The 13365-nt window shown below is 32.6% G+C and overlaps 1 protein-coding gene across 9 annotated transcripts in view; it reads right to left on the reverse strand.

The window, feature by feature from the left end:
• LOC113398032 (protein yippee-like) overlaps positions 1-13365 on the reverse strand; it is a 95938-nt gene that overhangs the window by 19903 nt on the left and 62670 nt on the right. For 2 of the 9 annotated variants that reach the window (XM_026636597.2, XM_026636596.2), the window contains exon 2: positions 13061-13111. The exons of the other annotated variants lie outside the window; for them this stretch is intronic. In XM_026636597.2, coding sequence (XP_026492382.1) covers positions 13061-13095 — 35 coding nt within the window. In that variant the 5' untranslated portion in view covers positions 13096-13111. The remainder of the gene's footprint in view (positions 1-13060; positions 13112-13365) is intronic. 9 annotated transcript variants of the gene reach the window in all.

Genomic DNA, 13365 nt, shown 5'->3' on the forward strand with positions numbered 1-13365 from the left:
TGTGTCTAATTTCAACGAAATTCTGCCACATGTGAATTCCACCAACCCGCATTGGAGCAGCGTGGTGGAATATGCTCCAAACCTTCTCCTCAATGGGAGAGGAGGCCTTAGCCCAGCAGTGGGAAATTTACAGGCTGTTAATGTAATGTTTGATGTACAAAATGGTAGCACTAATTGTTTTTTTCCTAAATAAAGGTTATGATATAGTGATGATGTTTCTTGACTGATAGCATCCACCGCTGTCACCAAAGGAAGACTAGCCGGCTGCTCAGGAAATATTACAATGTACAGGTGGTTGCAGAAACACAAGTACAGTCCCATCTCTGATTTAATTTAATCAGACGTCAAATCCGATACGAATGGAATGAGTTCAGTGATAGTTTAAAATTTTTGAGGCACGAGATTATAAAAATTGCCATTACTTATTACTTACAAACTTTCAGACCTCCAGAAACTCAATAACAAGAGCCCAACCAATAAAAATATTGTGTTGTGACAATACTCGAGCCAGTCACAGTATAGTATATATTATGCTGTGGCATGAAATTTTATTGATATTATGCACAAGACGACGAACGAGAATGACATGGATGTCATCCTTTGCATGCATACAAAGTGCGGGTTGATGTAGAAGTTTCCAATGTATTGGTTGAAATTTTGGTGCTGGGCGAACATTATATACATATGTATATAATAATTATTTAATGTTTGTGGAAAACATATTAATCATTAATTTATTGATAACTTTAAAGACCATAAATAGCTATAAAATAAAAATAAATAGTTGACTAACGCAGGAAAAATAGGTGCTTAACCGTTTTGTGTTTGCTTGTTCATAAATATATATAGATCCGTATTTGTATATCTATATATAAATACAATACAGTTCATTAAAATGACTTTCAAAGCTAGTATGTCGATTAAATTAGGCTTTTTTCCTAGTAAACTTAATTTGGTCGCAGTGGAAGTGAAAGTTCAAGGACAATTTTGAGGCAATATTTCTTTACGTAAAGTTACGTTTGAGTGAAAAGCTTTTTATCCCAATCAGCTTATTCTATACAAACAGTAAACATTAATCTATCAAATCAATTATATTGACGCTTTCGAATGTTTTAATGTTTGTTACGGACAATTCTTCATCTACAAAATTTGGAAAGAATACAAGATATTTTGTGACATAATGCTTGCGTATATTTATAGCTAAATATATTTCTTTAAAAATAGTTCTGTAAACAAAAATGTTTACAGAACAGATAAGCATATTGCCCACCTGGTAATAAGCGAACAACCATGTAGATAAACTATCAATTATTGAAATCAAGCGTTAGAATATCTGGTATAAACAAAGCAAATAAGATCAAAATTGCATTTCTAAGCAATCGCTTTTGTAAAAAGAAACATTCGGTCTTTTAAAAATTTTAAAGCATGCGATGCGACATTAGCCCGAACTCATTTACCTAATGGCCTGAGTTTCATTCGACCTTTAAACCTAGTCTAGATCTGGAATAAATCCAGTTAAGTTAAATCTAGCACAAGGTCAGCATCGAAGTAACTCTTGTAAAGGCATTGTTTTTAGGCAAGTTGAGAACATAATTGTATTATACGATAATACTAATCTTTTTATTGAGAGTTTAGATATCAATGAGCAGAATAATATTTATTAAAGTATTTACTGTAGGTACATAAATAATCGGAACACTGACACACTAACCTAAGTAAACCAAAATCGTGGAATTCACCCCGAAGTTACGTAGTAGAAAGTAAAATACTCCCTTGGCTCAAAAAACATTTTCACTTTATTATTTTATTTATTTATTTTTCATTTCTTTTCATAATCCGGAAAGCAAATAGAATGCTGTAATTGCACACACGCCTGTGCAATATAATATTTCATACGAAGTTGGCTAGGCAGAGATTCTATCAGGACAGGAGTACTAAACAGAAATCTAAATTTCAAATATGTTGTTAAGATTAGATATGTTTTTCAAGCATCGCTTACGAGTGAATTGTTGCACTGTTGGATATTTAAAGATTTCTCATTCAGCTGATGGTATTTCAGATAACGTCTGCAGGATACATTTGTTAGATTGAATGATATATTTTGTACGTGAATTTAATTTAGATTACTTACCAGGTGGTCTTAGTGTATCGGGTTGAATACAAAATGTATCAAAAACACTTATTTAATATTGAAGACTTAGCCCATTAATCTAAGAATATATATTGACTGTTCCAAGGAACTGATTAAATCAATCACCATGGATTTATCGATATAGCAGGAATTCATTTGTTAAATTACTTTACTTGGTGGTAGGGCTTTGTGCAAGCCCGTCTGGGTAGGTACCACCCACTCATCAGATATTCTACCGCCAAACAGCAATACTCAGTATTGTTGTGTTCCGGTTTGGAGGGTGAGTGAACCAGTGTAACTACAGGCACAAGGGACGTAACATCTTAGTTCCCAAGCTTGGTGGCGCATTGGTTATGTAAGGAATGGTTAATATTTCTTACAACGCCATTGTCTATGGGCGGTGGTGACCACTTACCGTCAGGTGGCCCATTTGCTCGTCGGCCTACCGATATGAATAAAAAAAAAAAAAAATTGTGAACTTTCTAGTGACAAAAGTCGTAAAACTACTTCGAAATAACTCTCTCTAATAACTAAACTCGTAACGAAATTCGTATTTAATATAACAATATTTAAAACAGGCCCATTGAAGCAGCGTTTTTTAAAAATGAAAACTAGTATGTTGTATTATTTTTTGGGGGACTGGGCACGCAATATGAGTCACAGCAACTGTCCGATGTTATCGATGCTGTGTTGAGAATATAAATAAGTCGGTATTCTTTAAGTTTAGTCACATAATGGATGTAAATTATTTGTAGATCTAAGCAGAGATGATTGTGACTTCAAAATATAAAGACATCACAAATACATATATATATATACTATTTTTAAGAGATGGCCTTACGGATAGAACGCATTGATCGTAACCGCTGATAGCAAAGATCAAATTCGTACAAGAACAACTGTATCTTTTTTTACTTTATGGGAAAATCTAAAAAAGTGTACAACGACAAAAGTACTGAAAAACAGTTATGTTTTTGATAAATGCGTTTATCAAGTAGTGGAAATGTACAAGTTATGACCACTGTACTTACTTAAATTATAGCTATAATTAGTAATGATGTTTATGAAAGCGTAGCTCACTCTGAAATATTGGATCAATAAATCAATGACGAATGTAAAAAAGAAGCCCGTTCCAATATCTCCAAAAGTAATTTGCAATAAGTAATAAATCCTTATTTAATAATCTGAAGTGCAAAGCGCAACATTTCTTCAGATGATCGTAAAACTAATTTAAATTTCACATAAATAGTATTTAAAAATATAAAAGGTAATAAACTACTAAAGGAATTATATAGTGTTATGACGAACACGATCTTAACGTGAAAAGCGAAGCCAGTTTTAGTGGCATAGAATGTTAAAAGGCATTCGCAGGCAGATGGCGGGCTGTTATGTCGGATTAGTCATTTTCATAACACAGTTTACGAAAAGTCAGTCACGATCTCATAATTTATTTTACACCGATAAAAATGAGTTTTTATACGGTTTTTAGGTAAATGATCAGTAATATTATGATGGAAAAATTCCTTATTTACAGAGTTACATAAATGTTGGTAAAAAGCCAGATTTTCTGCTTTGAAAGGTTAGTTCCTATGATTCATAAAAAAAATGTGCGGTCGTTGTTAAATTAGTCAAGTAATCATTTTGCGGTAAGCCTTTGTTTAAGTCCATTCAGTAAATTCTGTAGTGATGAATTATTTTACCGCTAACCATTAATACTCTGTTTCAGTTTGAACATCGAAATAGTATAAAAGGAAAAGTCAAGAAGAAGATTACCCTATTCCATCACGTTATTCCACTGCGGATGAATGATGATGAAATACATGTGGCAAATTTTCATCCAAAACACGCAGCTTTCCTCACGATATTTTTCTTCACAATTAAATTATAAACACAATGTAAGCACTCAAGACCGAGTGTTTTTTGCCTTGATTGAAGCCTTTGATTGACTTCCCAAAGTTATACCTAATACTCATAAGGGTGAGTAAGTCATTGCAATTTGAAGGATATAAAATCTTAGATATTTGTTTGCAGTGCTTTGATGGTACAAGGGCTTACACTTCTTTAAGACCAAGTGTCTAAGAATTTTGCCATATGGTTAATTTTGTCCTGCTATACATAGCGCAAGGTGACACTTTATAAGATCACTACATGGAGACAGTCTTAGTCAGTTGAAAGTTGTTATCAACTCAAGAAATAGACGACGACCGAAGTAACGGGTATCCATTTAATTTAACGATGCTAACTAAGGAAACCATTCAAGTTACAGGTGCCGCTATCTTCAAAATAACAAAGACAAAGTACAAAGCTTTCAAAAAAGAAACCGCAGAACGATCCAATCGTATTTTATAATTATTAAGAATAGCTCCGAAGAATGGTATTACGAGAAACAAAAGAGTTTATTGAATTCCAAAGACGTGCTTATAAAATTAATGTTTTTCTAATTAGTTAACATTTTTATCAATTTATAATTAGGCATTTGGAATTAACGATGTTTGAATTTCAAAACTTTTATAAAACAATAAATTATAAGATCCTTGTAATATAAGACCTCATATAAACGAGCAAAAAATATTAAAACCAATATCACCATATTGAGAATCGTGCTTAGATTGAGCAAACAGTGCTTCAGATTCGCTATCTGTTTTATTTATTTTAACATTTCCCGGTTCATTCGCCTCGATGACACATATTCTAATCTTTGTTGCTAAATCGGTTTAATTAAAGCGATAACAATGAAGCGGTGTCGTTAATCTTCATTACAATTATTCCTAAGTGTATGCTTGATAATATTCTAATTTGCGTATTTGGAACGATGTATTTCAAATAATACTTTTATTTGTATAGATTATGTTGCTTAATGTTTTGATTTAAAAACTTTTCATGAACAGTAAATCCAAAATATAATAAAATCGTTTAGTTATTTAAAGGGATTAAGTTAATATTAAAGACTCTGAGAAAAGTAAAAAATGTTTCACTACATAGGTGGTATATAGGTTTATCATTAAATTTATCAACTCGAGTTGCAGTACATTGCATTGGGGAGTGTTGTAATAGGAGGAACACGTGGGCTAGTTCTTGTTAAATTCAGTGAACATTTGAGATAGCACAAGCTTTGCACAATATCGATAATCTTAGAAAATTGGGAAATCAATCGCAAATGAATCTTAAATAAAAGATTTTGTTTTAAAGTTTATTCTAAATATGGACTTACTTTTACCTCACTAAAAACAGTTTTTATTGAAACAATTATTAAATTACTAATACATATTATAATTTTTAACGTCTTAAATAAGGAAAATATATGAAAATTAATCAAATATTGCCAATAAAGTGTATATATGGGTTAATTGTTATAATAAACATATTGTAAGATAATCTTGGTTTGTTAAAAAGCTTAGAAAATTTTTTAAAGGCTGGTGAGTCTAAAGAAGAATTTAATCCTTAGTTCTCTTATGGAGGAGAAGCTTTATTGTGAGCATTGAGTTTTTTTAGTGTCAAGTGATGTCCTCTAAAAGGTGTCCTATAAAAATACTTCTATAAAAGTCCATTGTTTTTATGTTTTAAAATATGCAACATACAAGACGAAGACAAATGAGGGCTTTTATAACATTCCAAATGTTATAAAGTATATTTTATTTTATTATCAATAGATAATATTATTGTTTACGGAAATATTACAAAACAAATATTCGTGACATAGATATTTTTATCAAGAAAAATTATAACATTGTACGTTTTAATAAACAAAGAAAAAAATTTTTAAAACATTTAATGGTAAATTGTACATTGTAAATTTACTGCAATGTCGTTTCCCACAGCAATTACTTATTTTACAAATAAGTATACGTTACTTTAATTTATATAATGTATTAAAAATAATATTCTTAAAGCTTTGTATAGCAAGTATAGACACATCCATTTATCTCTTTCTTTCATCAGTCTTTTGTCATTTGGAAAAAGAAGACAAAGCATTTTGTCGCTTATCAATACAATCGTTGTGTAATGTTTATTAGAAAGGATGTGCATATATAAATATTTGGGCTTCTATTTTTAAATATTAATCATCTGATCTTTAATGATATTCGCACTCTATTCAAGTACTACCAGCTGTTCCTCTATTGCTATGATCTAGATTTACAGCTGGACATTTGACTGTCTTAACTAGACCGTTTAATGTCTCAAGTGGTTGTATAAATGCGTTGACGAACTTGATGCTAATTATTGGTTTTATTAATCAGATCAATAACATAAATAATATAAAGAAGAATAACTGTTTGACTTTTTGTTACCTCATAACGTCAAAAATACTGAACTTTATTTCAGGAGAAATCAATTTGACGCGGCTGAAGTCACGAGGAACAAGTTGTAGACTAATGATGACGATAGCAGGTAATAAACTAAAATGAGATCCTCTTACATCGTGAGAAGTCTCGCCAATATCCAATATATTTCAGTCGGTCTATAATTAGACACGAGATCATCTGCAACAACATCGCATTATTCAAATTCATGATCAATAGCTTGTTGTCCATTACTGTATTATTGAACTTTATTACAAAAAAAAATAACGAAGCAAATATAGCATTATCATTCTAACACTACTTACTTACAACATATTTACTTATTAACAGTTTAAAAAAGCTAATGAACTGCAGTAAAATTTAACGTAATCAATGGCAAATAAATTAAGATAACGCGTCTCACCCTATTAGAAGAAAAGTTTTGGTGCTTAGTGTAGATGTTATCCTTAGGAATACTGTAAAAATATAAAAACTAAGCACACACAAGCAGCTCAATGGTGCTTTCGGATTGAACCATTTTCCTGTCCCGTGAGACACATATGGCTCATGGTTATTGTCTGTGTCCGTTTGGACAAATTAGTTAAGATAGATTATCTTCTATCTACACCGTCTCGGCTTTTAATTTAATTTATTTTGTTGTGCATTAACAATTTCCATGTGAAATTCTAGTTCAAATATAACAGAACAAATATTATTTCGGGTTTGTTTCGTGTTTGGTAAACATTGGCTTATCAAATGTTCAGATAAGGCGATAAGCTGAATTTTATATTTGAATATATGGGTCGATTATACTTTACTGGGATCATTTTCGGTTCACGGCAATTGCGTCAGACAAACAAGACACAACTGATAAAGACAACAAGCTCTTATGCAATCAAATAAAAGTCATAAATTATAATAATGCGCGCAATTTTATTCCGTATGAGGTATAGTTTGTGAACTAGAATTCTTTGAAATAGACATAGAACGTTTTACACGCTGCCATGCAGCTGCGTACATTTACATAACCCGATGAAGTGCAACAGCATCGCAATAGGCACGCGCCATATTAAGCCTCAATTTCTTTGATTTAAGGATTAGTTTCGATTGCGTTAACAGATAAGTTTATTGACATTGAAACCAATTCGCAATATTCCAAGAGCTATAATGATTTCCGCAATCAAATGAACTAGTAAGAAGGATCAACACACGTGAAGTTTATCGCTTTATGTTTTTACTACGCATTGCAAGCAATTGTACACGTATGATTTTCATTCCGTGTGTATGGGCTTATCACATGGATAAATACAATTCAAAATTTTATATTAAAAAAAAAAAAAAAAATTTAAAATGTATAGAAACTATTTTCGCACTAAAATTGTTTGTTTTTTTTTTAATTAATTTGAGGAAGGCATGAGTTGAACATTGGCTACCTGGTAGTATGTAATTACTTACACACATAGACAATGGCACTGTAAAATCTAAAAGCCACCCACAGGTTCCCATGTAGTTTCCCGCTTGTGCCTATAGTCACACTGGCTTACTCATCCATCAGACCGGAATTCTGTAATATAGAGGATTGGTATTTGATGGTAGTACTGTTGATAAATAATAATATGCAAGGAGAATACACATGGGATGGAGTATTCGCACTGCACATTATTTATTCTATAGCCTAATGGTCGACCAAAAAAAAGATTAACTTTGTAGATACAATTGTAAATGTGCGCCAATACTAGGGTTTTGTTACAACGTGAAATTGTCCACTTACTGATATGAGTTTCCACAAAAGACAATATAACAAGGTATGTCCGTAGTTGAAGTTTTCTAAAAAGGCGATGAGGAATAAGATGTGGAGTGCCCATATACATAGGTATTGTAAGAAATATTAATTATATCTCATATCACCAAAGCGTCCCTTGTGCCTGTAGTTACACTGGATCACAAATCCTTCAAATCGGAACACAACAAAACTAAGTATTTGTGTATTGTGTATTGTAGAATATATAATGAGTGGATGGTACTTGCCCTACCACCAAGTAAAATGTCTATGATATTTAAATAAACAATAAATTTTTAATTTAAATGACTATGAACTTGGAGATTCAATCATGTAAAGTTACGATGTATGCGAGATTGTTTAGATAGTTGTGTTTGATATTTGTTACACGTGCACTGAGCCGACAGAGAGTAGATACGACATAGCGCAAGTTATTCAGTATCCGAGCATATGTGGCGCAACGTCGAACTCATTTTGTTAATCTGCAAGCGATTATTTGATTGTTTAACGTACATTTATGACTGAGCCGAAACTGGCCATTTGATGATTTACATGGTTCTTAACCGAATAATGTAGATTCAAACCCAGGGAAGCATCACTAAATGTTTTAGGTGGTTTATTTTTAAAGCTTTGATGTCAGAACAGAGAGAGGTCCAAAAAATTGTGGTCATAGAAATACATCTCGTGTCGTAGGGGAGGAAAACATCGTAAAGAAACCATTATGATTCGAGTGCATTTTCCACATTTAAATATAACCCGTGAGACGTAGGGTAGCGTAGTTATTTGCCACCTCAAACATTCTTATAACACCTTTGTCGAGCAAAAAGAGCTTACAAATAATTTTAATCATTAAATTTGACTTTAAATGAATTAATATTCCCAAATATAACTCGATGTTTGGGAATATCGGAGATTTGTGCAAACTGTCGAAACAAAGTGTGTGAAGTGACATATTAATAAAATATTTATTTTAAGAAAATCCTAATCGTTTAGTTACTTAAACTGATATTCCATAAACTAAATATAATTTTCGATTTATTGTACGCGAAAATATCAAGTATATGATAATATACACTAATTAATCGGATTACTCAAAAGTGCAGTGACGCCTACGCCTTGACATTTAAGCATTCAACTGAATAGTACGAGTTACTCGAATTTGCAGACCAAGTAGATATTATACAAATTTTTGAAAACGAAATAAATTGCATGTCATCTCCTTTTTTTAAATATATATTGTAAGGAAGGTCTTGAGCATGGATGTGGATGGATATAGAGGTACGGGACGACCACAGAAACGTTGGATGGATTGTGTGAAAGACGATATGGTTAGAAAGAATGTTACTTGTGAGATGGCGTCCGACAGAGTAATATGGAAGAAGACATGCTGCGCCGACAACAAGTAAAATTGGGATAAGGGCAGGAGGATGATGATGATCGAGATTTGCGGAGAAGTTCTCGCCGGTCACATGGCGATTACTGGTTGTATATTACAATACGTATCTATGTAATATTCGTTTCAGATAAAGGAGTTAGTAGAACAGTTTAATTTACGTTACAACCATAACACGAAAACAATGCCCTTTAATCAACACGGCCTAAAAAGGACGATATATTATATCACATTCGCGATAATTTATCCGAGTTAATGCGTCGTCATAAAACGTTGTCAGCGTGTCATAATACAAATTGTGATGTTTCTTATGACAGAACTGATATATGACATTATTATCATACAACAAGGATAAACCATAAAAAGCTTATGAAAATAGGAAATTTTATTAAAATGTCAATTAAAAGTTGTGTTTTGAAGGATTGAAATAATCATTTTATGTAAATGAAAATCTTTTCGACGCTGGTGTCATCCCTTGGCTGCCTCCATCGCCAGCTAACGATCTAGTTGACCAAGGGACTACTACGGGAGCTTGGTTGGTACTCTCAAGTGTTCCAACAGCATGCGAACGGTGGAGATTTCAAATGGGATTTACTCGTATCTGACAGTCTTGACGTCTTCCTCTATCCTGCAATTCCTCACTCTGCGTGCTGTGTCAGAGCTGGCGAACGATATATCCACCTCTGAACTCCGAAAGAAAAGACTTCAGCCCAGCTGTTAGTGTGAGTAATGTACGACAATTAACCTGAGAAATGTAATTTTCTAACACAAAATTCTATTCTCACATAATAAAACATTTATGAGAATGTCGTGCGCATACTAGCGGCGGTATTTCAATTAACGTAATTATATTAATTTCGTAGTATATATATATGTAATTCGGACTAATTTTTATCAATTTGCATTTAATTCTACATTTCTGGTAACAGACCTTGATGGGTGACCAGTGCTGCATATACTTTAATAAATATGTATTACTATAATTAGTTAAATTAATTAATTTATAATAATGTTTTGGTATAAGACTTGATGGTAAACTGATGGTAACAAGAAACGTGTGTATATTTAATAGAATAATTTGACGTCAAGGATGCCTTTCTATTTAGACTACATATGGCCTAAGGATTTAAAATGGTGACAAACGAACGATTCGAGCAATATAGGAATGAAGTCTTTTTAAAAGAAGTAGGTATTTATATTTTCTTAAATAAGAAAGAGGAACTAGAACAACTAGGAACATTTAAGCTATATAAAGATATGATCGAGGTGGTCCAGTGTGGATAAGTGCGTCTTAACTTTTAATTGCGGGTTCAAATTCAGGCAAGGACCACTGAATTTTCATGTGCTTAATTTGTATTTATATATCATTTCGTGGTCAACGATAACGGAAAATATCGCATGTGTCGAATGAAAATCTGTCACATTTGTAACCAGCCATTGGCTTTGGAACAGCGTTGTGGAATAAGCCTCAACTCTCCTCGAAGGGTGATATTTGCCCAGCATTGGGACATGTATAGGCTGTAATTCTACTTTATATATATGATTTCATCGCTGTAGTTTTATTAGAAACTGATTACAATCAACGCTATGTTTGGTGTTGCCTGGAAAATATTTAAATGGTACGAAACTGAAATTAAGCCGATTAAAGTCGCCTCTCACTCAATTTGTTCCCAATCAGCCGTGAACGATATTCACCGGAGCGAAATTCGTAGTAACGGACTACGGAGTTACTTAGAACAATTTCGGTAGATATGTATATTGTGAATATATTTATAATGGTGTCCGATGTAGTTGAATTTTGACGTTTTTGCTATATCTATATAGACCTGTAGAACTTGTAACAGCCCGGAGTCTATATGTTGGAAGTGTGCACACTGCCGTGCCTCGGAAAGCACGTAAAATCGATTAAGGAATAGAGAGCACACCTGTGTTTGAGCACACACATGTACTATGTAGTTGGTTTATTTCCCTTAAATTGTTCAGGGCGATGTCATCATCCGTTTTGTGTCCTAGCAACATCAAAACAGAAATATTTTAAGAAATTGTTTGAACCTATCTTATTGTAAGCAAAAAGAGTACCTACTTATTACACGTTTAAAAACACACCAATACACGAACACGTACACACACTTACACACACTCACACACACGACATTACTGGAAAAACCTTTCTTTGACTCTGTTTCCTGAAGTTAGGCTTAAGTCAGTTATTCCATATTCTAAGCTGCTCGTGGAACGCTCAGCAAACAAAACTTACATCTTTAATAGCCAGGAGCTTCAAGATCCTTTCATTCCCTATCACCTATAAACTCGTTAATTACATAATTCAATTAATTCTACAACTATGTTTCCCAAGTTATATAACGATCTCATCTATCTAAGCATCGACAATTGTTTTTAACTCGATGGACGTATAAATATATAATAAAAGTATATAAATATTAACTATATTAAACAAAATTATTAAACTATTAAGTTTTTCGTATATTTCGGTAGCATATACGTTTTTATTTAATCTAGTAAATGTTTTATAACTCTTGCAATCTTGCAAGAGTTTTAAAATGAATGTTTTATTATGGTGTTGATCACGAATTGACTTCTAAGCACAAGTAAAGCCCTTGAATGATTTTGAAGTGATTGCTTGGATTTAAACGTGACCTTGATGTACGTGTTTGATTCATTATTTCATATTGTCCTCACAATCTTATGGTATATACCTACATACATTCAAATGTAATGATATCTGTTCTGAGTAACCTTACATTACACATTGATTGAGTGTGATTTTTTTTAATAATTTTTTTCGTTGCTTCTGTACGTCCAGTCAATAGACATAGTAAAAAGGTTTTATTTAAGTAAACTAAACAGTCTACTAGTGTTAGCATTCATCTCAATCAAGTTAAAACTTTGATTTGTAATGTTGATTCTACCCAAACGAACTTGCAGCAAATTCAGTATTTACCACTTTTTACTAATTGAAATACATACATATATTACAATCTATTCCAAATTATGTCTTTGCCCCATTTGCAGCTGACACAGTTGCACATTTTATAACACCCCGTCTTTTTGTATCCACTGGTGACAGGCCGGTTCATTTTTGACCAGAGGATCGGAATTGCGATTGAATGGGGAAATGCTGCTATCATTTTGCCACATTTCAGGTCATGATTTTTAAAGTAACTATTTTTAATTTTTATTTGTATATAATTAAGGTCTTAATGCTAATAATAATTATTCAAAAAATATAAATATGTATGTAGGAAAGACGTCCTGCTGGTTTTTTAACCGTCTCCCGCCAGGCGCCAGTTAGTCAGAATTTTAAGCGTTTACGGTGACGAAAAATTTGAATGTTAACACGCTATTTCATGAAGTTTCCGCTAGATTCTTTAAGTCCTTCTCTTTTTATATTTAACGTTACGAGAGAATTTCCTGTGTTCTTAAATTCGTTTTAAGAATTCATAATATAAACTCACAGTAAACGAATCCAATCCAGCAAAGACGTGGTCATCTTTGAAGATATTTACCTGAAACATTAAGAGTAACATAGTTAATTTTATTTGAAAATTGAATTTAAAAGTGAAATAATTTCGAATGAAATTTCGAAATACCAAAGTACGTTACCATGGTAGGGTCTTACCGCTCAAAGTGCTAACTTTGTTAAAAACACTCCTCCAAACTGGTCGAGAGTTCGCAAACTTGCTAACCATTTCAAAGCCCTGGATTTTAGAATATATATTCACTCACCCATACATATTAGAAAACGATCTATGTTCTTACT

This window comes from Vanessa tameamea, chromosome 13 (genome assembly GCF_037043105.1).
Source record: "Vanessa tameamea isolate UH-Manoa-2023 chromosome 13, ilVanTame1 primary haplotype, whole genome shotgun sequence".
NCBI classification, from domain to species: Eukaryota; Metazoa; Arthropoda; class Insecta; order Lepidoptera; family Nymphalidae; genus Vanessa; species Vanessa tameamea.